This window comes from Arvicanthis niloticus, chromosome 14, assembly GCF_011762505.2.
Source record: "Arvicanthis niloticus isolate mArvNil1 chromosome 14, mArvNil1.pat.X, whole genome shotgun sequence".
In the NCBI taxonomy this organism is placed as follows: Eukaryota; Metazoa; Chordata; class Mammalia; order Rodentia; family Muridae; genus Arvicanthis; species Arvicanthis niloticus.
In genome coordinates, this window is record NC_047671.1 from 31,199,945 (window position 1) to 31,226,033 (window position 26,089).

Below are 26,089 nucleotides of genomic sequence, written 5' to 3' on the forward strand. Positions count from 1 at the left end.
GGTGGCTGTGAGGGTCTTAATGTCATGTCTATCAGACTGGTATTTTCTGGGGTCATGAATTTATTATAGAAAGACAGCACACATCAAACGGGAACCATTAAACCCACAGTGAGCAGGCTATGTCCTTTTGCTGAGAACAAAACCAAGGTCAATTTAGGTCTCTCCAAATGTGCTAGCACAAGTGTGTGTGCATTTTACCATTACACTAAAGAGCGCCACCATTCCTGCTATCCCAATTGCAACTGGAATTGCACTCAAACTGCTGGTGGCAGCGAACTTGCCTAGATTGTTATATAAAATAAATCGTAAGAACCGGTTCCTTCTTCGGTACTAAACACTTGGAGCTCAGTTATTTTTTTATATACAGCACGTTGCCTGCATACAGTTAAACTATGATACAAATTGCAGAGCTGATTATTGTCTACGTAATATCAACAATGAAGGGCATCTCACAAGTTTGAGGATTAACCAATTATGCTACATTGCCTGGGTTTTGCTGGATCCTTTGGCTATGACTTTTCAAATTAGTGACACAGCAAATATAGAAATGTAAGCATAAGTGAACATGGTCTACAGGTAAAGACAATGGCTAAGTATGTCTATGTTTTTAGTAAAAAATTAGTTTTTGTCTGAAGGAATACTTGTGGTTCTTGCAGAGCACTGATATTCAGTTCCCAGAATTCCAACAGTGGCTCACAACCATCTGTAACTCCAGTTTAGATCTGACATCCTCTTCAGACCTTTGCAGATGTCAGGCATACATACAACACACACACACATACATACATACATACATACACACATACACACATATACATACATACATACACACACACATACAAGTAGGCAAAACATTCATACACATAAAATAAAATAAAATAAATAAATCTAAAAGTATTTTAAATTATCAGTCTGATCCTACAGCCACTAAATTGCATTACTAGAGTTATGTAAACAACTATATGAAAAACACATTTATAAGGTAGCAAAAACATTGATTTTTTTTTTATAACACAAAGAACAAGAGTTGGAATTGCTTATGTGCTTCTGATGAACTGCAGTATTGTTAAAGTACATTTTCTGTATTGTTTATTGCTACAATTTAAGAATTTTATTTAAAAGCAATTTTGGAAGATTACCAGGTACAACTTTTGGGAAAGTAACTGTCTGAACCATAGCCAGATGCTCAACAAGTAAACGATATGACTTTAAAAATATACCAAGCGGGGACCAAAACATGAATGGTAGAGAAGTCTAGACAGGCAATTCATAGAAATGAGTTTAAAGCCATCCTTCAGTTCCTCTCTGCTACTACAGTACTTTGAGTCTCCAGGAAGGTATTAAAGAGGTGACATCATTCTATTGTCTGTTTTGGTTTTCACTGAATAGTGAAAAATCCTGAATGTTTTCATCAGTTCTGCACAAAAGAAGAAAACAGACCCAGAGAAAACATTTCCAACTTTTTAGACAACCCAGAGGATGAATGTAGAAGGTACACATCACCTGACACCAGTCAGCGATTCCCAACGCCACTAACCACAGGCGACTCTTCAGCTCATGAAACTGCTCAGTTTGAACCAAGATGTGTTGTAAATAGAAAGTATACACCAGGTTCTGTTAACTTAGCCCATTATATAAGAATATAGTTTATCTCATTAATATTTTTATTACATGTTGACATTAAAAGACTTGGCTATATTAATTTAAATAAGATGGATCATGTATTAAAATTGAACTTTTAGAGTTTTAAGTTGCTTATTAGGAAATTTAAAATAGAAGAGTTTAAATTTCATGAACAGCTTATAGTTTGTTTCTACTGGGTAGTAGTGTGCTTAGAAACTAAGGCTGAAAGTGGAATTAATCACATACATGAAATAGACATTGAGTGTGCAGATCATAGTTTTCTACAGTTTTCAATGGATATCCTTAACTCATGCATCAATAAACAAGCAATATAGCTCTAAAACCAAAACAAAATAAACAAAGACGGGCACTCTCACACAGAACAAATGACAATCCATGCTGTCTGGGGACAAGAATGTGGATTTTTCCGTTTTGCCAGGAGAGTGGGAAATAGAACTCTCCCACCTTTTTAATAAACAAAATATTAAAATATCAGTCATTTGTGTAAGTCAAAATTTTCACTTGACACAAAGAAATGTTCTCAGTTTAAATTTTATTTTATAGAAGCATCTAATTCCCCCCCCCCAAGGCATAAATTAGTTTGGGAATGGCTGAAGAACGACTGGGAGAAAAGGAACAAGAAAGGCTGATGTGGCTCCTGGAGAGAACCGTGATGGCTTCCTGGCTCTCCAGTAACAGCCTGTGTGATCGGAAAGCCACCCGCATGCACTGCACAGTTTACTTTGTTTGCTTTGAATCACAAACCAGTTCTGCTGCTTGGACCACGGACATCTCAGAAGGACAAGTTGCACTTTAAGGAAGAAAATCACTGTGAGCAACTTTCTCCAGATTTTTGACATGAACACTGGAAAAAAAAAAAAACCCTCAGAACACATGTTGAAACCAAACCTACTCCCCACAGAAGAGGAGACCCAATGGGATTCAGGTCCTGGTCCCCAGGGACCTACTGCAAAAAGATGATAAGTAGGTCTGTCGCCTACAGGAAGAAGGCCGTTTCGGATACACAGCATTTAAGGCAAGTAAACCCAACCAAGCAACAAATAATAAACAGACCTTCACCCCCTCAAGTCCCATCAGATCACCTTTAATTTAAAAATATCTTACAGCTTAATTTCCCTTTGCATGAAGTTATGAATCAACCAAGAAAGTTTGGGGGTTTTCCTAACTGAAGAGCACATTGAATCTAGGTATTCAATAACATACACAGATGAATATAATTCAGGTATTTATCAAGCATATTTAGTTTATAAGGTCAAGAACAAAATCCCAGAGGATGAAAATTAACTAATTGAACTTTCCACAGTATGTAGAAACTTGAGAATGTGAGTATGGACATTTAGAAAGCAGACTTCAGTACCATGAGGGTGGGAGCCTTGTGAAGAAAGTACATGCTTGGTATCATTTTTCTGTGGATCCCCTGGAGATGGAGGCACAGGGATCCACCTGATGTGGGCACTGGGAACCCAACCAGGTCCTCTGCAAGAGCAGCAGTTGCACTTAACTCTGAAGCAATCTTCCAATCCCATATACTATATTGCAATACAGGTCACGAATAATCTTTCTATTGCTTATTGTGAATATTTCTAACTGCTCCTTAAATGGATCAATTTGGTGGGAGATGGTAATGTTTTTCTTTAATGAGATAAGGAATTTTCAGAAATGAACTAACTTATCTTGTCATCGTTGTGTGTTCACTCATGCACAGCTTTGGGAAGAAAGTCAGCTCTTTGAAGCCAGCCACTAAGCAGCCTCAGAGAGCCCTTTCATTTCTCTAGCCCTCGCTGAGTACAGATAACACAGCAGACTAGTCAGAATCAGCAAACATACTTTAAAGTAACCAATTTTCTCTGAGAGCTGACCTAATGTAAACATCTCAGCTATCATCGAGAGGCCCCGGGCTGTTATCACCAGCAGCTAGTTTCAATTTAACTAAATTATTAAGACATGTTATGCCTATGTGCTCAGCTCTGCTGCAGAGGCTGAAAGCAACCCCACCTAAGCATTCCCTTGAACTCTGTTATCCTTAAACTGTCTGCCTCAGGGCTCCCCAACTCTCACAACCTCTCTTTCAGAGAGCACAGTCACCAAAAGACCACTCATCCCTTTGGGGAGGACAGGGGTGGATAACTGTTCTAATGCTTTGGGAGGATAGCACCTCTTGAGAAAATCTTTACCAATTTTTTAATTTTCTTCAGCAATTAAAGTGTGTTCCTCAAGTCAAATCGATTGATTCTATGGCCCCTAAAGGACACATCTGCCTTATTCAGCCTCTTTCAGAAGAGGAGAAAGTTACACACTGTCTTAGGGTTTCCATTGCTGTGAAGAGACACCACAACCAAGGCAACTCTTATAAAGGACAACATTTAATTGAGGCTGGCTTATTGGTTCAGAGGTTAAGTCCATAATCATCAAGGAGAGAGGGGGAAGCATGGCAGCATCCAGGCAGGCATGGTGCAGGAGCTGAGAGTTCTACATCTTCAGCCAAAGAAAGCCAGGGGCAGACTGACTCTTGTGCACTGGGTGGAGCTTCAAAGGCCATCCCCACCGTGACATACTCCCTCCAACAAGGCCATACCTCCTAACAGAGCCACTCCCTATGGGCCAAGCATATTCAAACCACCACAGACATGGAATTGGATCTTATCTAAAATGTTAACATAGAGGAACCCTCAGTCTCTAAGAAGCAGATATTTAACCTCTCTCCTACTTCTGTTCATACATCTGTCTCAATATTGACACTGTCATAGAAAATAACACATTAGCTTCACAACACTAGTGTTCTTTCTCCAAATAGTACCCAGTTACTCGGACCTTTTCACCATTTGAAGGGACCAAATGAAAAAGTCATAGGCACCTCGTGGAACAATTTTGCAGACAATCAACTGCTTCCATTTATAAAGATTCCTTACTCCCTTGAACCCTCCTGGGGGAATTCTGGAAAACATTCTGTGTGTAAACAATCTGTTCCTGAGACACATGCTTTTTAAATCTCTTTGCCTGTTGACATTTTTAAGAAATGAAAGAAGGCATTTGCGTGACGACAGGCTCTTTTTTTTTTCTTATACATCTACTCTATCATAGAAATTAAAAATAAAATAGGTCCGCATTCCCAAAGGCCTAGGAAAGATCTTCTCCTTTCCAGTTCTTTGTCCAGCTTCATTTTAAACTAAGTATTTTTTCCCAGTCTTGACTCCCAAGTTAAACAGACCCTGTTATTAAAATGGGGTGCGAATGAGAAGGCCAATGCTTTCCTTTCTTTCTCTCTGTTTTGTCTCTTTACAGCATTTCTTTTCTTAGGTTTAATTCTGTTCCTAAAATCTTTCTTTGTATTGAGTTAAAATACCTATTCACCCAAACATTGTAGAAATGTCTCCCAGGCCCCTCACATGACCTCATTGCTTCAGCCTGTAAAGTACTTTGGACCACGTGATTTCATTCTCCACTACAGTGGGAGAAGCGCTATGCTGACTGATGGGTGAAGCACCCATTGTAGACATTTGTCCCTTCTTTTCTGTGGCTGCTGCAAGTGTGTGCTTAGCCAAAGCATCCTCCCAGAGTTCCCCTGAGAACTACTCTGAACCCCTCTGTCTGATACTTCGGATGTGTTTTGTGATGGAGAAATACTTTATTTAGATAAACAAAATATTAAAATATCAGTCATTTGTGATTGATGTGGTTTCCAAACCCAATGTCAATCAAATTAAAATAAAATCGATTGGCATTTTAATCTGTTTTCCTGTAAACTCAAAGATTAAATTATCATTTATAAAAGTATAATTAATTATGCTTATTTTCTAGGCTCTACTAAATCAAAAATTGCTACAGAAATATATCCTGTATAGAATTCAGGCTACAAAATTTAAATTCAATTAAGTGAAGTGAGTGTGTGGGCCAGGACTGGAGCTAGAGACACCAGAGTTTGCTAAGTGTCAGCCACTTTCAGATTGTGAGAATTCAGGGCACAAATTACTGTAGAACGAGCAATGGCTAGAAACTCCAACTGGCATCTTACTCTCAAGAACTGGGAAGGAAATAATACTCACCTACTTCAATTTTTCTAGAAGTAGAGGTTTATTTTTATGTGTTATTTGTGATTTTAAGAAGTTTTTTTGAAAGTTTTCATTGTTTCTGTTTATTGTACAGTTGTATATGGCATACGATACTGTTTTACAAAGAGTTAGCGTACATGTAGAGCATTCTCCACCATGCTTAACCCTCTGATAGCTTGTTTTGTTGCTGTGATAAAACATTGACCAGGATCAACCTGGGGAGGAGGTGGTTTATTCAGTTTACATGTCTCTCAGTCATAAGTCCCTCAGTGAAGAGAGCCAGAGAATAAACACATTCAAGCAAGGACCTAGAGTCTAGGCTCTAGAAGCAGGAAGGAACTCAAGCCCAGACCACGGAGGAACACTGTTTACTGTTTGCTCAGCTACCTTTCTTAAAATAACACATGGCCACCACCTGTTCAGAATGACTCTGCTGACAGTGAATTGGGCCCTACCACAAGCCCTCCTGTCAATCATTAATCAAGAAATGCCCCACAGCCACGCCCACAGGCCGATCTGATAAAGACAACTCCTCAGTTGAGGGTCCTGTTTTTTTCAGGTAGCTCTAGTTTGTGTCCTAAAAAACACAAACAAGCAACAACAAAAACTCTAACCTAACTAGTACACCCTCTCCTTTCTCACTCTCTGCATATTTGCATTCTTTTGTGGGAAAATATTTTAGATTGAATATAAGAACATCATTCCAGCTTATTTAATGAAATATCTTACTTTCTTTTACAAAAAAAAAAAAAGTATTTGCAAAGCTATACACTAAAACACTGAGAAAGACTTCTCAAAGGGGCTGTCAAATGTTAGTTTCTTTTCCCGATTTCCCTCTTGTCCACACATTAGCTCTTCCTATGAATTCTCAGTCACAAACCCTCCTTCATTAGCTGACCACTAACTTTGATTCTGTGACTGTTTTAAGGTCAGAAAACTGAGATGGAAAGAGAGATCTGGCCACAGAGGTCTGATCAGATGCAGCACAGTAGAAGGAAGATCCTAAGGAAGGCAATGGAGCACCAGCTCATCTCTAAAGGCAGCCTGGCAAGTCAGCCATGTCTCGTGAATGGTCCCAGGCACAGCTCAGAGGCCCTGCACCAAGTCATCATGGGAAGCCCCCCGCCCCCACCCCGCGTGTCATCTTGAGGCAACTACATTCAATTGATGTGAATTCCTGAAAAGAAAATCAGCTATCAGGCAAATGAACTTAAAATGGATCGTAGACCTAATTATAAAACCCAAAACTATGAAACTCTTAGACAAAATCTTGGGAACAAATATCTGTGACCTAGGGCAAAGCTTTCTTAGATACGATGCCAAAAGCACGAGCCATGAAAGTAGCCCTTATTGAATTAGATTTCACCAAACTGAAAACTTCTGCTCTCCTCAAAACACCATTAGCTGAACAAAGAGAACAAAGACAGAGGAAAGTGCTGTCAGAATAAGATAAAAAAAAAATTACTTTAACCCCAAATCTATTTTCAAAGGAACTCTCAACACCAAATAATAAGAAATAAGCAATACAACACACAAGTGAACAAAACATGTAAGTATCAGAAAAAAGTGACAGATCTGTGTAAAATGCTTGGTATTACTTGTTATGTAAGGAAATGCAGATCGAAAGCCACAATGAGGTATAATTATAATATCAGAAAAAAATAAATAAAATTAAAAGGGCTATCTTACCAGGTTTAGAAATAATGTATAGGAACTGAAATTTCTCATGCCTCTGCAAAAGGTGTAAAAATGCCAATGACTGCTTTGTAAAACAATTTAGCAATTAAACAGAATAAGTCAGACCTATATCATATGACTCAACCATTCCACCCCAAGGTATTTACAAAAGAGGGCACAAATCATTTCCATACAACAACTGGAACGCTTACCATATGATTCAACCAGTCCAGTGCTCGGAGTTAACCCAAAAGAAATGGAACCACATGTGCATACAAAGACCCAACCACGAACACCCCCAGGTTCATTTGTAAGAACCCAGACCTGGAAATAACCTGAATGTCAGTCAACAGACAAGAAGATAAACACAGATGTGTATCCCATACAAAGGAATCTGATTCCCCAGTGAGAATGAACTGCTGGCATACTGAAGTAAATGTAAGTGGACTTTTTTTTTTTTTCTGAGTCAAAGAGGCTGATGCAAAAGGTACCAACTTTTTGACTCCCTGTATTTGAAGCTCAGGGGAAAGACTGGAGGGCTGTGTTTGTGGGGGGTATTCTACTGGACACAAAGTTTTAGTATTGATGGATAGCTCTATTAGACTAAAGGATGGCTTCCCATGACTAATTGTGTAACAGAGCTTGTGTATTTGACTCTGGAAGAGAAGCTGGAAGGCAGGAAGGGAGGAAGGGAGGAAGGGAGGAAGGAGTCAAGCAGAGCAAGTGTTCTGAGTAATTACGTTTTCCTTACCAAAGTGGTGAACTTTTAAATCTAACCTATTTTCTAGAACCCCCGGCAAATCTTTCTATTTAAATATACATAGAAATACAGGTCTGTGTTGCTCTCATTTGAAGAATGAAAGGGCTTTGTAATCCCTTGAAATTCTCCTTTAAAGTGCAGTGGCCTGTTGACACCTTGATTCATTAATGATTTGAACTTCTGCTCTTCAAAGGAAGGGATCTTCTAAAAGCCCATCTTAAAAAGTGAAAATGTGGAGAAAGTGGAAATCTGCCCCTCACACCTGCTGCTATAGGAAGAGAAGAGCCAACGATATCACACAACTTATAGTATCTCTCTCCATCTTCACTTTATAAAATGTGACTTCATTTAGCTAACTTCCAGCCATCTTGTAAACCCAACCATGGAAATTAAAAACCCCAGAGAATGTTTGTATCTTTGGTACTAAACTCATGGTTCTTTAATGAAGCTATTACACCAAGAAGTGTGAAATCACAGCTGGGAAGTGAATAGCTTTGGGATAAATTTAGGGTGCCTAACCCATAGCCATATTCTTGCTTTTGTGTGCTTGTCCCCTTGTAACCAGGGGCATCAGTATTCCCCATTGCTGGGATTCTCAAGTCTGACTCAGGGAGAGCAATCTGATCATTTTCAGGCCAATCCTCTGTATAATAGAATTTTTATTTCCTGAACAGCTTTAAATAAGATGATACACACTGGTGTTCTCTGCCAGAGAATGGTAAAACAAAACAAAGACAATAGTTCAAGTAATATCTTGATTCTCGAACTGGTTCACAGGAATAGTATGAGAATAGTGGGGGTCTCCAGGTCCCCTTGAAATACCTAGGCCTCATCAGATTGTTCTATAATGTCCCTACCAAATGTGAGCACCTTTAACTTTATCGTTCAGAGCTGGAAGCTCTTCCATCCTCCCTCAGTCACAGCTTCTTCATGGTTAATATCATGGTTAATATCAAAGAGAAGAAAGGCCTTTTGGGCCCCACTCGTATGCTGCTGTAAGAATTTGAGGAGACACATTCTGCTTTATCCCTGTACCTCAGCCTATAATTTTTACTTCAAATGATACTAACGGAGAGTCCTTTAGATGTTTGAAATTTGGTTACAGATTTATTGAGACTAATAAAGTCGATCCCTTTAATAACTCACAGCTTAACAAGTGTGACAGACAGACTGTGTGCCAATATGCCCATGTAGCCAAGAGGTCCTCACACAACTGAAGCAGATTTCATTCTTCATTACCCCCCAGCCCCCAAATTTTCTCTGCCCGAACTAAAACTAATGATTTAAGAGAGACATCTAAATGTCACCTGGGATTTGGTCCCTCATGGGACATTGTGCTCTAAGGCTCTCTGCCTTAAAATTTCCATGACTTAACAGGACTGTGTGGAAGAGGGGGCAGCATGCGTACACACCATGGCCTCTGAGGTCTCTGAGCCTGACTTCCTCCAGCTAACTGAAATTCTCTAGAGATGTAAAAAAACACAGGAAGGAAAACATAGCTCCAAGAACCAGACATCCAAATCATGTCAACTGTAAATTGGAAAGGGTTGGATTATTAACTCTGGGAAGCTAATTGGAAGCCCCAGGCAGAATCCTATTATGGTCACTGTCCTTGTCGGTGTGGATGCTACCAAGAAGATATTGATGGATAGACACACTGAGAAGCAAGGTCAGTGTTTACAGACACTGGGGCCATGAAGTGTCCCATTTCTCAGACTTAGAGGTTGCCCTCAAATAGAAAGGTAATGGGAGAGTCAATTTTCAGACCATGTATTCACAAATAGCTTCATTATATAAAATAAAAACTCATTATTAGTTTTTCCTACCTAATTCCCTCCCCCCAAAAGCAATGTAGATAGCTACATTTTTAAGTTACAACCATTTAAAAGTTGAATTGTTTAAGTAAGTCTCTACTTAACATTTTTTTCTAACAAAAATCTTCTGTCTGAAAATGGTTCATGGATTTGAGAGGTATGTTCAGTTTGTCTAGCACTAAAACTATACTAAAGAGTAGAGGTGTGTTAATTCTGTTGTTAAAATATACATTTATTTTATCTTATGTATTTTAATGCTTAGTCTATATGTGTGCACCATGTATATTCCTGGTGCCCACAAAGGCCGGAAAATCCTCTGGAACTGGAGTTACTGATGGTTATAAGCTACCATGTAGGTGCTGGGAACTGAAATTGGGTCTTCTCCAAGAGTAGCAAGTGCCTTTTATCACTGAGCCATCTCTCCAGCCAGAGAGGTTAGCATATTTTCTGAACTAAATTACTTGTGAAAAGGTGATATCCTGGATATATATCAAACAAACTGTTCTAACCCATGATGCCAGGGAGAGACCAACCTCCTGATGCACATGAGAGCACACTGAGACCATTGTCCTGATGCACAGGGGAGCCCACTGAGAACAGCCTCTGATGCACAGGGGAGCCCACTGAGAGCTGTCAGTGAAGTAGCATCCTCCTGTGTTTCTAGGTCCTATCCAAGCTGTTCTTGGATCCTGACCATCTCACCTAAAGTTGATTACTCAAGCCGCATCATCGTCAGTTGTGTGGGTGAAAAGTGAGGCACACAGAGCTTAGAGGAATCACCTGCAACCATATAGCTTAAAGAGGAAACCATGGACCCGGATCTGTGTTGTGAATCCTAGTTTTATAACTATGTACAGTGTACCATTCTCTTGTAACTCAGATCTCAGATAGTTTAAGAAATGCCTTTGGGTCGAGTCTACAAAGTCCTAAAAGTGAACCAAGGGAGGCTGAGGGAAACTTAGGAAAACTTTTACACTTGGAGAAAAAATAGTCCCTATACCCTCCAGCTTTGAGCTTCACCTGGCTCAATGACCACCTAGATTTCTTCACAGGCCAGAGAGACACAGTGGGTTTGGGGAAGGAGGGCTCACAGTGGTCCCAAAACATGATAGAACTATGAGAAACCTCAGAGGCCAGAGTCCGTTATTTCAATTACCTTGAAAGAGACCCTAACTGGATGTGTCTGGAATCAACTGTATTTTAAACCCAAGCTTAACTAAGCCAAATACTATGCTCTGCTGGATTTATATCATGTCTCAACTCCAGAATGTCTGTAGATATAAACAAATGAAATAGCTCAGGAAGTCTAAGCTATCCTAGGGCCACAAAGAACAATGTGACATCAATGATGTGTTAAGATGGGAAAGGCTACGCCACATCACTCTTATCTGACATCCCTTCCCACTTCCCTTCGGCCAGACACCCCTTCCCCTTCCTTCACTATCCTACTCGAGAAAGAATGGTTCACTGTTTGTTTAAAAAATATTTACTAAGAGGATGTGAAAACTAAACTCTATCAAGAAAACCTCGATATTAAGTTGCATTGTGTTGTTTTTTTTTCTTACAGAAAACAAAACAGGCAAAGTTTATTTCTTACCGATGGTCTCTTTTGTGGCTGACTATCTGACTGATAACTTCCAAGCATCGACCTGGATGACATGGGGAAAAGGAATAAGAGTTTAGAACTCCAAAATTTTAGTTTAGGCAGCTACACACACAGTACGCACAAATACACAAATACACACACACACACACACACACACAGAGAGAGAGAGAGAGAGAGAGAGAGAGAGAGAGAGAGAGAGAGAGAGAGAGAGAATTTCCCATAAATATTCTGGACATTTCACAAGGAAGTAAAGGTAACAGAACATTAACTTTAGGTGGAAGATGAAACAGCCTTTAAAGGCTCTCTTGAGAATAAGCAGACTGAACAGTGGTACAATGTGTTCTGAAATCCTGCAAAATTTCCTCTTTCAACTCAAAAAAGAAAAGGGAGGGAAGTGTGGGAAGTGCATGCCCTCTGTGAAAAGCAGGCAGGGCGGTCATCCCTCCCTTCCTCTCCTCTGCTCCCTCCCTCCTTTCATCTCCTCTTTTTTCCCCAGTCCAATCCCAGGATTACAGATATGTTGTTTGTTTCAGCTTGAGCCTCCTTGGCTTTTTGAGTTTCTGCTTGAGTCCTCTAACACACTTCATGACAAAAACTATGGCCCCAGTTCCACTCCTCCTCATCTTTTGTTAAAGCCACTCCTTTTGCCAGGCTTTCTCTAGTACCACTCCATGGAACGTGAGGCATCCCCAGGGCACCCCTCATTGCTATCTGCACTGGTCCTGTGGTGATTCACCTTAACAGCTTTTGACAGGATCCATCACTTCTTCATCCTGGAAATATTGTTTTCGCCTGACTCCCAGGGCATCCCAAAACCTTAGGAATACACATAAACCTATCTGACTTACTGTTCTTTCCTTCCTTGTTCTCTCCTTGTCTCTGTCCAAATGCCATCTTCTCCACAGACCTACCATATATGTCTGACTTATAATCAAAGCTCCTGACTGCTTATAATCACTGCTCCTGACTTTTCCCTGCTGCTATCACTATTTTCTGGTGTTCTATAGAGTTCACTTATTTATTATACGTATGTGTCGTAACAACTGACCAGGTGCATTCCTTAAATGTATAGGACATCTTTCCCTCTTGTCTTTGTTACTATATCCACAACAACTTCTATGTGTGTTCAAGTATTGGGGATTAACTTTAGAACCCTGCACATGCTGACCAATGGATGAGCCCATGGCGTGGCCTTCCAGCTCCAGTATTTAGCATCCTGAAGACTGGAAGGGCTAACACTGAAAGAATCAATGAGTAGATGAGTGTTTCAATGAATTTCAGAGTTAGCACATTCAATCGCTTACAGCCTTCCTTTAAAGCACTCTACCTACTCAACTTCTATCCTAAGAAATAAATATTTTTTTCATTTTCACATGTATGTGAATATTTACAGCTTACTTTTCTAACTTCTCAATGACATCAGAACCACTTAAAAAAGGCTCACAAAGCAATCAGTGATTAATGAGTGAAAGTAATCCAATTTTCACTTAATGGAAGACGACACGAGTTCTCGAAAACGTAATTGCTTTCCTTGAATCATAGATACACTAGTAAACTATGGTGTTCTGGTGCTTCCTTTCAGACAGTTCCTCTTTCTCATAGAATGAAAAGTAACCTCTTGGTTATAATTGTTGGGAAAATCAACATGTAGCATTGAATGACTTTAATGATCTAGGTTTTAATGATCTAACTTTTCATCTTTGATTGGTATGCCTCACACAGCTGATGTTCTTGTGAACTATATTATGATTCAGAGTATTGCTTCAATCATTTCTTCTTAATAAATTCCTTGAATTCTTTTATCTTGCCGAAGGTTTGTCACTTCTTTATACCACCCTCAATGCTACTTCTTCCAGAAACATCTTGGACCCTCTGTATTTCACAAGTAGTTTTTAGGCATCTCTCTCTTATAGCCCTCAGTATGTTTGACTGTGTATATAATTGTGTGTCTGTGTTTTTTAATCTCTCAGTGACACTTTTATAGGGAACAAGGGCTATACTTTATTTATATAATAGCATGTTCAGCTTCTGTGATTATAACATACCCAACTGGCTTACTTAGATAAGCCATGCATGCACAACAAAACCCACGCAATTTTAATAAAGCATAAAACAAAACTACTGACTTCAAAAAAGAGAGCCTTGGCCACCTGACAATAACATCTAAAGGCCATGAGTCACGGCCCCAGAGTAACCATAGCAACTCAGCATACACATTGGAGACACATATAATAATTAAACAAAGCTCCAGAATGCCAATTTCTTAACCTTGAAATAAAACTAGGAGGAATTAACAAATATATTTCTGAGCCTGATTTTGTCACAGTGTTTTCTTGCTTTAGGATTTATGGAAAAACGAAGAAGCTTTATTAAACATCTGTGGCACATGGAGTGCAGTGATATCACGTGAGGCTGGAAGAGGTTTGTCTTCTCTCAATGCCTTACTGCAGCATAAATCTTTGCATTTAATAACATGTGACTGCTAGGCTTTCCCCCATGCCTTTTACTTTATGGCTGTGTGAATACCTGATTTCAACACAAATGGTTTGGCAGCACTGCTGGTGAGCACCCTGTTCTTACAGGAGATAGGGGTGCTGGGAAGGTGCTTGTTTTGGTCCTTGGATTTGTAGCATCCCAGAGTCTAACCCTCCTTTGTTTAGAGAAATAGAGTCAAGTTCTCATATGGTTTGTGAAGAGGATGAAGAGGGTTTGTCTTAAGGGCATGGGAAGAGGAGAAAGGAAAATGACAAGCATAATTAGGAGACCAGTTCATACATGCTCAGAAGAGAGAATGCTACTCTGAACTCATCTCAGGATCAAGAACTACAGGAGGGCACCCCTGCCTTACAAGCCCTGCTTGGTACCTGCATCCCACACAGGCTCTGTGTAGTAGAACAAGAGCCCACAGTACACTTGACAATGAAAACTGTGTCCTGCCTTGCTCTAGGCATCACTGTTGCTTCACACTGGGCTATTCATGTCACAGTTGATAATCACAGAACATTTCGCCTCCATTTAGAACACTATGTTCACCTTTTTTAATTGCCTGCATGTCCAAATATCAATCCACTCGATAATTTTGTAAGGCAAATTAAGAGAAAATGGATGTTGGCCAAGTTTCATTGTTTCAAAATAGGAAAAAAAACGAGGCCGTGAATCTTCTGAGGTTCATAGATTACAAATAGAAACAAGATCTTTACATTAAACTGTGAGAGATAAATGAGTTTTCTGTACTAGTCATGGACCTTTGATCTAATGTCAAAAGCAAAGCTCACATATTCACTAAAATGTAGACGTAGCTTAGAGCCAAGCAAGGTAGAAACCAGGGCTATATGTGACCATCCCACACAAGAAACTGCCCTCCAGGTGACAACTTCTTCTACAAAAGGGGCCCAATTATCTCACTCAAGATAGGAAAGGAAGTTCTAAATGGAAGCTATTTTCATATTTGAAGGGGAAAATGTGTATTGAGCTCATATGCAAGTTTTCCAGCGATTGACTGCAGATCGATTATAGAGGTCATCTCTACGTTCATTCCCGTGGTTGGGGCTAGTTGGCATTGTTTATTTGGAGAACAGGTTTAGGGGGAATGCCCCAGCATGGTATATCCTGCACATTGTGAGAGGAGGGTGGGGATAGCATCACTGTTTTTCTGTGGCTCTGAAAAGAGGGCTGTCTGGTTCAGCACCCCTATTCCCACACTTGGGATGGGTGAGTGTATGGTTCTGAGAAATGTACATGAAGAACATTTTTACTCATTTGACAAACACTTGTTGAGATCTCTCATTTGTCAGGCCTTGCCCTGTGATCTGGCAAGACACAATCATTCACAGAAAAAGGTCACTTACCAGGAAAGAAAAAAGTTCCTTTGATGTTTTCTCCAAGACTTTAAAGAAAGGTCATCTTTGAAGTATGAAGTGAAGGTTGTTTTATCCAGAAATTTCCATGGATTAATTTTGGACAGAAGGAGCTTAGGACTCACCTGCATCTCGCTGAGGTCTCAATATCTGGGATTACAACTTTCTTGCTGTGACATCCTCCCATCTCAAGGCAGGCCCATTGAGATCCTCTGTCCATGGACAGACACCAACTAACCTCATTCCTTAGAGTTTCGGAATCCCCGGTGCTGCTCTGCTGTCCATTGTTGCTAGGCAACTACAATGACAGTTAACTGCCCGAAGCTAAAAAGAATCCATTACAGAGCCACAGGCTTCCCTCAAAACATCTCACAAATCACACGCAGGCATGAGGACAGATGGAGAAACGTCACAGTGCCATCATTTCTGGAAATCGACTCAAAGCTTAAGAGGAGCGCTGGATTAATGCTTAGAGCAGATATTTAAAATCCAGATCTAATGCCAAGGAGGCAGTTGTCCCTCTGCTGTCTGACAGAGCAGCACACTCAGAAACAGATTGGTTTATGCTATGCTAATCTGCTGTCCCTGTGTCTTCACAGAGGGGATCCCAGCTGACACAGTTATGCATTCAAGCTCCCTAACACAGGCTTGAGCAGGTAATACATTTGATGATGTGTGGTTCCTGTCCCAACATATCTGCAGTCCTTCCTTATTGTTTCTTAGAAGATACCTGTCGCTGCAGTTTTCTCCCAGACAGTTGCTGCAGCTTTTGATGGAGGTTCTGGCAGCCCCCATTTCTAGCTTCCATAGGATGACACATAAGGACCCTGTGGTATATGGTTAAGAAACGCCCCTGAGTTTTTTATTTGTGTTCTGAACTCAAACTACTCACATGGCTCATGCCAAAATAAACTAGTTAGGATGAAAACAATTTTTTCAACCCTAAGAATTAAAGGAATATGAATTGAGTACTTGGTGGGCCAGGTAGAGAAGCCAACACTAACTGTGTGTGGTTCTGGACTACAGTTGGCATTACAACTGCCTTGCAGCCTTTGTGGGATCAGAAATACATCACCTTACCTTATACTTGGGCTTTCTTATTTTCAAAGGTACCACTTGAACTGTTTTGGTCTCTTACAGGTCTAACATCCTGGTGTTTCCTGTATCTCATTTCATTAAAACCCACATAGTAGGCTACAGTTCCATGCACTTTAGCGACATGGGCTAAAGCTCACATGTAGAAGATGGTTCATAACATTTTATGAAAGGAAGGTCAACTCAGAAATGGTTAACGAGAGGCACCGTGAGCACTAACTATTTATAATGTTTATTAATCTTATTGTATGTCTGGCTGATAAAAAAGAAAGTGAGGAAGATATATGACTGGCACAAAACAGACTTTTCTAAGGTCCTTGACAAGAAGCCTGACTTCTCCATCCTCACTGGGGCTGCCTTAAAAAGAATGCTGTATAGTAATGTGAAGGCCTTCACAAGACGGCTAACAAGTGTTCAAGTTCCCCAAAGATATTTATTCACAAAATTCTTGACTAACCAGGCTAATGAAGTTAATCATAGCACTCTGTCACAACTAAGTTAAAAATCATGTAAATAATTCTATTTTTAAAGTCTGAATTGCATTTTATGGAAACCCACATTTTCTCTGAGTCTAAAGGAAAAGCATTTTATAACAAATATCTGATGCTATCATTAATACTATTTGAAGCTAAAAGCAATGTGAACTCAGGATGGTTGCTGTAAACTACAATACACCATTTAAAACCTTACCTTGTAGCCTATCGAATACGTATTTTTCTTTTTTCTTTTTTAATACTTATTTTGTCTTGAGGGAGGAGAATTTGCACTTATCACGGTGTGGAGGTCAGAGGACAGCATGCAGGATTCAGTGCTCTCCTACCATTGTGGTTCCCAGGGAACAAACTCAGGTTGTCAGAGTTGACAGCAAGTACCTTTACCCACTGACGTCTTGCTGGCTCTCAATATATATCTTTTCTGACAATCAGAAGTCACATATGCAGACTTATATGCTTGTGCTTATACACATATGTACACATATGTGCTTATGCTTATACACATATGTACACATATGCGCTTGTGCTTATACACATATGTACACGTATGTGCTTATGTGTGTTATGTACTCTGCTGCTGAATTAAATGAGTAGGTTTTCACAGGGCCAGAAAAGATGGGAGGAAAGGAATATAGCACTGAGAAAAGAGCAATTAAGAACAGGAATAAATTACTGTGAGGTGACATGGCTGAGGTAGCGTGTATTATACTCTTGCGTACAATAGGAATATTATCGTAGAAGAGGTCTTTGGGGTCTGCTACGCTTGTGTGTTCATTCACTTTCATTGATTTACTTGTTACTTACCAACTCTTTACTGAAGCACAGTGTGCTGTACATGGTGGTAGTGTGAACAAAATCAACCCTGCCTCAGCTTTCATGGAGCTGAGAACTCAGTCAAGTGGCAACAATTGGCTTATTGCAAAATGAATAAATAAAGTGGATTGGAAATTCTAAAACTATTGCTCTATCTCTGCAGAGGCATAAGTAAGTAACTAAGAAAGTAAGCTGAAGTCATTTGTAGTGTACCTCCTATGGAGGAATAATCCTGCAGAGGAAAAAAAATGGTCCTATTTCTAGAGAGTTCTAGAAAAGTTCTGTATGTTCCCAGTGTGATATACATTGAGATGAGACTGGAGGCTGTGTCCAGATTAATGTATTTATGCTTGGGTAGGAGAAGAAGAGACAGGAGAGTTGATGGAGAAACCAGAGTAACAGCCTATGAACAGGCCCAGATCAGCACCAGCACAATGGGAACATGACCCATTGACTGAAAGGCTTGCTGTCTGTCTGTAAAAGCTAGCTCCCTTGTCATTATTGTTTGGTCCTCTTCTTCACAGTGGGTCTAATTACCTCCAGGCTCCCATCTGTTTTCAGAGAAAGCAATGTTTATCTACATGAGCAGAGACTTTTCTACTACCCATTTTGGTCCTAAATTCTTTCCCTGGGGAACACAGCCATAAACACAAAAGCTTTTATTATGGAGTGAGGATGTAAACTTTCCCTTTATGGTTTGTTTGTGGCTGAAAAAGGCATGTTCATTCTCCAATCTTACAGTTCCTTGCTGAAGTGAGCAATGGTTGTCAGGATCTCCTAGCAATAATGTTTTCCTCATGCTGAAGATTTACCTTTACAGGGTCAGTAAGTTCAGATATCCAGTCTCCATCGCATAAGCTAAGGGAAAACAGACAACATTACCACACTCATGTTCATCTGAGCCTTGCTGTTCATCACAGGACCTAAGGACAGAATCTGAAGCCTCGAAACACTTGAAAATAATGAGGTTCTGAGTAGGCCTAACTAGCATGGATCTGTGGATTTAGTGGTTTATACAAGGTAAAGTTGCTGTCCCCTTGAAGTCCCTATTTTACGTGGTAGAGGCAAGCACACACAGAAGAACATGCTAAGAACATGATAGAGAGGAACATGTACTAGAAAGAACATAGAAGGATGTGAGAATAGGAGCAGGAGGTGACATGATCTGGATGGAGCATGAAGGATGGGAGGTGACCAGTAAGTCACGAGACACTTGCAGGGAAGACTGTTCCAGCCAGTCCTGGCATCAGGGGAGCATGAATGAAAGGCACCTCTTGACCTCACATCTCCCTGTGCTCTATTAACAAAAATAAAAAGAAATCCAAAGAGCTCCTCTCTAGAAGAGGAGTTCCCTCTTAACATTTCTCTTGCTCCACAGAGTCCTCTAACACGTCCCCTTGTCATTTCATCACTAGCTTCCATCTTGCCAGCTCCCAGGAGGCAGGACTGGGCTTGGTTATATACACTCCTAACCCTCATTAGTCCTCTTGAACCTCCTTGAACCCAGGGTCCCATCAGTCCCTCCTCACTTGCCCCTTCACTAGATTTGGGCTTGACTACTTGCAGCTGGTAAAGTCTAATGCAAGCCTTACTGTTTCTCATACACTTCAATTTTCTTTTCTTATACTCAGACTTGAGACCTGTCTGCCTCAGCCTCACGGTATGCACAACACTGCCTAGGAAACAAGTGCTCAGACGTCCCAGTACAACTTCTAGTCACTCTTTTGTCTTTATTTATCACTCCCCCCCACAAAAAAAATCTCTACTGTATAGTGACAGCATATCTTTGTTTTCCCTGCGATCAACTTATGTTCTTCTTATGCTTTCCAAGTCGAAATGAGACCCTCATTCATTTATGAAACTTATTTTTATCAGCAGGTCTATTGTGGTGTATGGTATTAGAGATGAGGCATGATTCAAAGCATGCCTGGTCAGAAGGGCATGGAAGAGCGATGGCGGAAAGAACAGCATGCACTGTGTAACACTGATCATAGGCAAAACCTGGATTTAACATAGAGATGGATAGAGGTTGAGGTAGAGATGATGGAGGTGGAGGTGGACATGGAGAGCTAGAGATAGTGATGGAGACGATGGAGATGGAGATGATGGGGATAATGACAGATGAGCAGAAGAGGACTATTTGGGGGAAGCAAGATATTGGTGGGAGATGAGAGGAGGGACAAGGCCATGTAACAGGGGATAGAATGACCAAAGTATGATAATAGATGAAGAAAACTCATGACATATGTGCATGAAACCCATTATTTTTCACTCAAACTAAAAAGAAACATAAATTAACTTTTAAAGAGAGCACTAGAGACCTAGGCTAGTCAATGAAAGTGCTTGCAACGAAGCATGAATACCCAAATTTGGATTCCCAGCACCCAAGTAAAGGACTGAAGAATGCCCAAAGTCCCGGGACTAAGGAGGCAGATACAATGGATCCTCGGAGACTGCAGGTCAGTCAGACTAGACAAACTGATAATCTCCAGGTTCCACGAAAGAGTATCTCAAGACAATAATGTGGATGGTGATTGGCCCTGAAAAATATAGGCATACAAGAAACACTGAATAGACTTAGAGTATTTATATATTATATGCATGTGTATTAAACAATAATAATGACTAAGGAAAAGAGGCCATGAGTTTAAGAAGGAAGTGGAAGATAGAAGGAACATAGGGAGGGAGGGAAGAAGGAGGAGGATGCGAATACAATACTTACGTGTGAAATTCTCAAAAAACATATAGAGTTAAAAAGCAAGGTGGACATCATTGAAGGAGGTATCTGGTACTATGAGAAACACAATATGGTGGGCCTTTGCTAATATAAAAGTAGCTTAGATGGATTTAGGTTTGTCTTAGTTAGAGTTTGTATTTTTTACATGAAACAGCATAACCTAGAAGCAAGTTGGGAGGAAAAGGTTTATTCAGCTTACACTTCCACATTGCTATTCATCACTAAAGGAAGTCAGGACAGGAACTCACACAGGGCAGGAACCTGGAGGCAGGGGCTGATGCAGAGGCCATGGAGGGTGCTGCTTACTGGCTTACTTCCCCTGGCTTGCCCAGTTTGCTTTCTTATAGAACCCAGGACTACCAGCCCAAGGATGGCACCGCCCACAATAAACCCTCCAGCCCTCGATCACTAACTGATAAAATGTCTTACAGCTGCATCTCATGGAGATCTCTCAAGAGAGGCTCCTTCTCTGTGATAACTACAGCTTGTGTCAAGTTGACACACAAAACCAGCCAGTACAAGGCTTAAGATGACCAGGATGCATTAAGTATCCTGCTGCACACTGACATGTAACCACAGACTTTTCCACCCACACCCCAGTTCCCAAATAATGGCTTAGATGCTTATTATTTATGGATAAATGCCTAGGACATAGCTAGGTTTGTTCAGTGAGTAGCCTGTAGCTTATATTTACCTGTTTATACTATTCTATGTCTGCCACATGGCTAATTACCTCTCCTCAGTTTCATTTGTCAGATTTCCTTTGAATCCAGGCGGAGGATCTCAGTTCCTTTCTCCCTGCCAGATGTCCCGCCTTCTAATTCTGCCTCAGCTTATTGGCCGTCCCATTGGATTTTTATTGACAGGTGATGCTTCCATACAATAGACATAAGATTTTCCTACACTGACACCTGCCTGTTTGGGTCTTTTGGCTACTCTTTATTCAAACCAAAAGTTTATCTCAGAATGGCAGTGTGTTATGTGACTAAGTACATAGGTCAAAAGGAGCAGGATGTACAGAAAAGATTGTAGTTCCCTGAATGGCTAGCTAATGACAAAGAGAGGGGAAGAACTTGTGATTCTGGGTGCCGTTTGACTCTAATGGGTCACTATGTCTGGATTGGTGCACAACCTTGAAAGACTAAAATAAATTACCTAGCTCTTGACACTCTGAGTCTTTATTAGAAAGTAGGAGTCTTTGTTTCCCCCAAAATATTAGCTACTGGCACTCTCACACATGCACACATGCACACATGCACACATGCACACATGCACACATGCACACATGCACACATGCACACATGCACACATGCACATACATACATATGCACTCACATGCACAAACACATGCATGCAGGTAGGAACTGCACACATACAAACAGGAACACACACACACACACACACACACACACACACACACACACACGAGAAGAAAACAAAAACTTCACCCAAACAAAGCCTTTATGTGTCTGAGAAGGTCTTGGACACACTTGCTGAAGACTTCACTCAGGGTTGTTTTTGTTGCTACCTCTTTAAATCTTCATGTCCTTTCAATGCTACTCCAGACTCTGTGAAAACATTTTTTCCTAATTATGTTTTTAGTAAGTATCCCAGAGATTCATTAGCTGCAAAATTAAATACATTTTTTCCAAATATTGCATTTTTTGTGTCTTTGATAATTTTCATAGACTTGAAGTAGAGGATCTAGGGCCATGCAAGTAAAAACAGATTAACTGACAGTAGGGAAACCCAGGAAGTCTCAGAAAAGTCATCTTTACTTCTAAAGTTTCCTCATAGCTCACAGCTAAATGGACAGAGATGCTGTAATGGACTTTGCACCACTCAAGACACTTCAGTTCATAAGTAACAGAAAAGGCAACTTGTGGAATTACCTTGCAAGGGAATTCGCTTACTCACATAGACAGAAGGCTCCAGAGTTTAAAATGCTTAGGTTTTCTTGTAGGGCAGTGGGGTGTGAGAAGCAGCTGGATATTTGGTTGAGCATGAGTTTCGAACCCCAGAACCTTTATTGGACGGCAGGAGTTCAGCTCTGCTCCCAGGCCCTGGTTCTTTTCACTTAGCTTCAGTCCTCCAACAACCCCTCCCACAGAGAGGCTTATGATTGTCAGTCATGAGAAACAGTCCCTCATGCTCTTCTGCATGCAGATGAGGTATCTCTAAGCTCTCAGGTCAAGCCAATAGACATTATCTGCTGTCAGACCCTAACCCACCCCAAAACTGTATAAAAGGGCTCTATTTAGGGGAAGTAAAGGCGTGTTCAAGAATCATCCTGGTGTCCGAGAGTTTTTGTCACAAGAGCTGTAACACTTGGGAAGAGCTTTGCTCTCCCGGAACCTGCCTGGGACACCAACCTGCCTCCTTGCCAGCTAGCCGGCTCCTTATCTGCCCAGCCTGGGCCTGGACCGGTTCAGCGAGGAGAGACAGGGGGCAATACCTGGGAGAGACCGGTCAGCGACGGGGCGCCAGAGGCATTGGCAGGGGCAGGCAATCTCCCCTCCTGTTCGCACTCTGTGTCCTTTGGCCTCGACCTCCCACATCAGGCCCGGTCGGAGACCTACAGACAGCGGAGACGCAGGCCGGAGGCAGCGCGGAGACAGTAGTGAGCCCTCCCTGCTCTCACCCTGTCCCCAGTTGGGAGATCATCGTGGGACACCCTCCAGAAATAGGAACGAACATTTTCCCAGCCATAATAATGTCATTATCAAGCAGCATTGGTCCATATTGTTGTTCTGAGAAGAACAAAGTCTTATTCTTCAGGCTTGTGTTCCTCTGGGGCTACACAAGGTACCCAGCTAGTTTTAGCAGTATCTAGAGCTACAAGTGGTTTTGTTTGGAGTCCAAGATGGAGAAAGAGGATGGCCTCCCATCACCTTATAGAACCAAAGTCTTATATTGTGTTTTAATTGGGCAATCTGAAATAGCTAGAACCCCATCACTGGGAAAATGTTCATTGTTGCCAACCTGAAATATATATTCACCTCTCACTAATCATAATATGAGGTAGGAGAGCCACAGAACCAAGCTTTAGAATCATCAGTAGGACCCACTTCACTCAAGGGCTGTGGCTAACATGCAGCAGGGAAGGCTGAAATACACTGAGGAAGATCTAACCACGGACCAGCTAAAGATAGCATTTTCCCAGAGTCTATGTATAATTTATGTCATTTTCTTAGTTGCTTACATAATTACGGAAGTACAGATGATAATATAATATAGTATTTCCACATTTATTTCTTTACTTTGCACCAGTACTTTAGAAAGTAAATACCTAACACAATGCCTTCAAGTGCTTCCTAGGTGATATTAGCTGCATTTAACCTGGTCTGGACAGAGACTCAAACATTTTTCGAATCAGTTTTAAAGGCCTTACTGTTTGGGTTACTGATAAATGGAATAAAGATAAATGTGCGAGTTTAGCATAATTGACACATATTTTAGTTCATAGCGTGGTATTGAGTGATGAGGAACATTTAATAGAACCATCTCTACAGAACTGGTCAATATTTTTCTAAAGATAGATTTTACAGACCCCCATCTTTTATACCCACTCCAACAGGATGACTCTAAAAAAGGATAAAGTCAAAGATTTTTCTCAAGAGCTCAGTACTAAAGACACCTGACTATCAGAACCTGTGTTTATTGTCTGCTATCAGACAAGATTCTAATATCCCCCAGTGAAGCCCAGTGCAGGCGGAGATTGCCTGTTTAGCAATAAGCACTGCATTCAAAACCGTCTTTTCTGACTTGTTGACTTGTGGGATCTACGTGCAGAAAATGACCTTGATTATAAAATAGGATATGCCTGCCAGCTGTAAAAACTATTTACAGCAGTGAGTAGCAGCAGCTGATGAGTTGACGATGCTCCGAAGTGATGTAATTTAGTACCTGGAATCATAAACAAAGCAGCACCCTGCATCAAGAAAGAGCAAAACTGCCAGCAGAGGTCAGACTGAGAGAAGGGGTGTGGCTATACACTTTGTTACCAAAGGAGACAAGTGTGTTCCTGTGACCTTGAGATTTTCCACAGACCTACAGCAGGGGAAACACCCATGAATGAAGCTTGACCTTACATAATTCCTGGGTCTTAGGTAGCCCAGGCTGGCCCTGAACTCTTCATGTACAAAGCATTGATCTTAAACTTCTGATTCTCTCACCTTCACCCGAGTAGAGCCAGGGTCACAGCTGTGTGCCACCACGTCCATTTATTTATGTAGTACTAGGAATGAAATTTGGGTCTTGTGCCTATCAGGTAAGCACTCTCCCAACTGACAAACATCCCACCCTAATGCTTTGTATTTTGAATTGGAAAATAACCTGAGGGTCAACATGAGAAACATTGTAAAATAAATAAGCAGTAATTAACAAGGGCTTTATGTGATTTTTTTAAACACATAATATCTCAGTTAAAATGTTTGGTATTCATTTGTATTATTCATAACATTAACAAACTACTTTGTGGTTGTTGTAGCTTAGGAATTGTTTTGTAACTTTGTCTATGGATACATTATTCAGTTAGAGAGGATGCACATGCTAATGTGTCTGTCCACAACATGAATGTATTTCCATCCTCATCAAGCAGCATAGTATCAAAACCCGAGCACTTGCCCAGGTCAAAATTTCACCTGAGTGCATCCTTTATATTTTTTTTTCTTTTTAAAAATTCGTCTTATTTATTTACATTCCAAATGCTGCCCCCTTTCCAGTCCCCTCTCCAAGAGTTCTTTACCTTATCCCCTCTCTCCTTTGCCTCTGAGAGGGTGCCCCACCCACCCACTTCCCCCCACCTTTCCTGGGGCATCAAGTCTCTGCAGGATTAGGTGTAACCTTTCCCGTTGAGACCAGACAAAGCAGTCCTCTGCTACATATATGCTGGAGTACCACAGACCACCCCATGTATGTTCTTTGGGCGGTTGGGTTAGTGGATACAGTTGATATTCCTATGGGGTTGCCATCCCCTTCAGCTCCTTCAGTCCTTCCCCTAACTCTTCCATAGGGGTCCCCAACCTCAGTCCAATCTGTCTCAATCAGCTGCTGGTAGAACTTCTCAGAGAATAGCCATGCCAGCCTCCTGTCTGCAAGCACAACATGGCATCAGTAATAGTGCCAGGGTTTGGTGCCTGCCCATGGGAATGGATCCCAAGCTGGTTCACTGGACAGCCTTTCCTGCAATCTCTGCTCCACTTTTGTCCCTGCATTTCTTTTAGACAATAATGATTCTGGGTTAAAAATTTTGAAGGTAGGTTGGTGGGGAGGACTGGGGAGGACTCAGCATATGCGCAAGTACACACAGAGACACACACAGGCATGCACATGCACACACACACACACACTAATAAAAAAAATACTAACATGCTGTCATATCCACAGGAAGTAGTGGGAATAGAACTCAGGTTGTGCTAAACAAGAGCAGTGAGTGGATTGCTGAAAAGAAAAAAAATAGGTTAAGTCAAAGAAACAGTTCTTGTTGGAGTCCTCGGTATTCATTAAGGATGGCCAAGCTACACTGCACAGAGTAAAACTGC

General features: G+C 40.9%; 1 protein-coding gene across 1 annotated transcript in view; it reads right to left on the reverse strand.

Moving 5' to 3' along the window:
* Ccdc192 (coiled-coil domain containing 192) overlaps nucleotides 1-15,705 on the reverse strand; it is a 193,212-nt gene extending 177,507 nt beyond the window's left edge. Inside the window, exons 1-2 of the mRNA XM_034518367.2 lie at nucleotides 15,533-15,705; nucleotides 11,542-11,593 (exon numbers count right to left, since the gene is read on the reverse strand). Coding sequence (XP_034374258.2) covers nucleotides 11,542-11,593; nucleotides 15,533-15,627 — 147 coding nt within the window. The 5' untranslated portion in view covers nucleotides 15,628-15,705. The remainder of the gene's footprint in view (nucleotides 1-11,541; nucleotides 11,594-15,532) is intronic.
* Nucleotides 15,706-26,089: the final 10,384 nt, after the last annotated feature.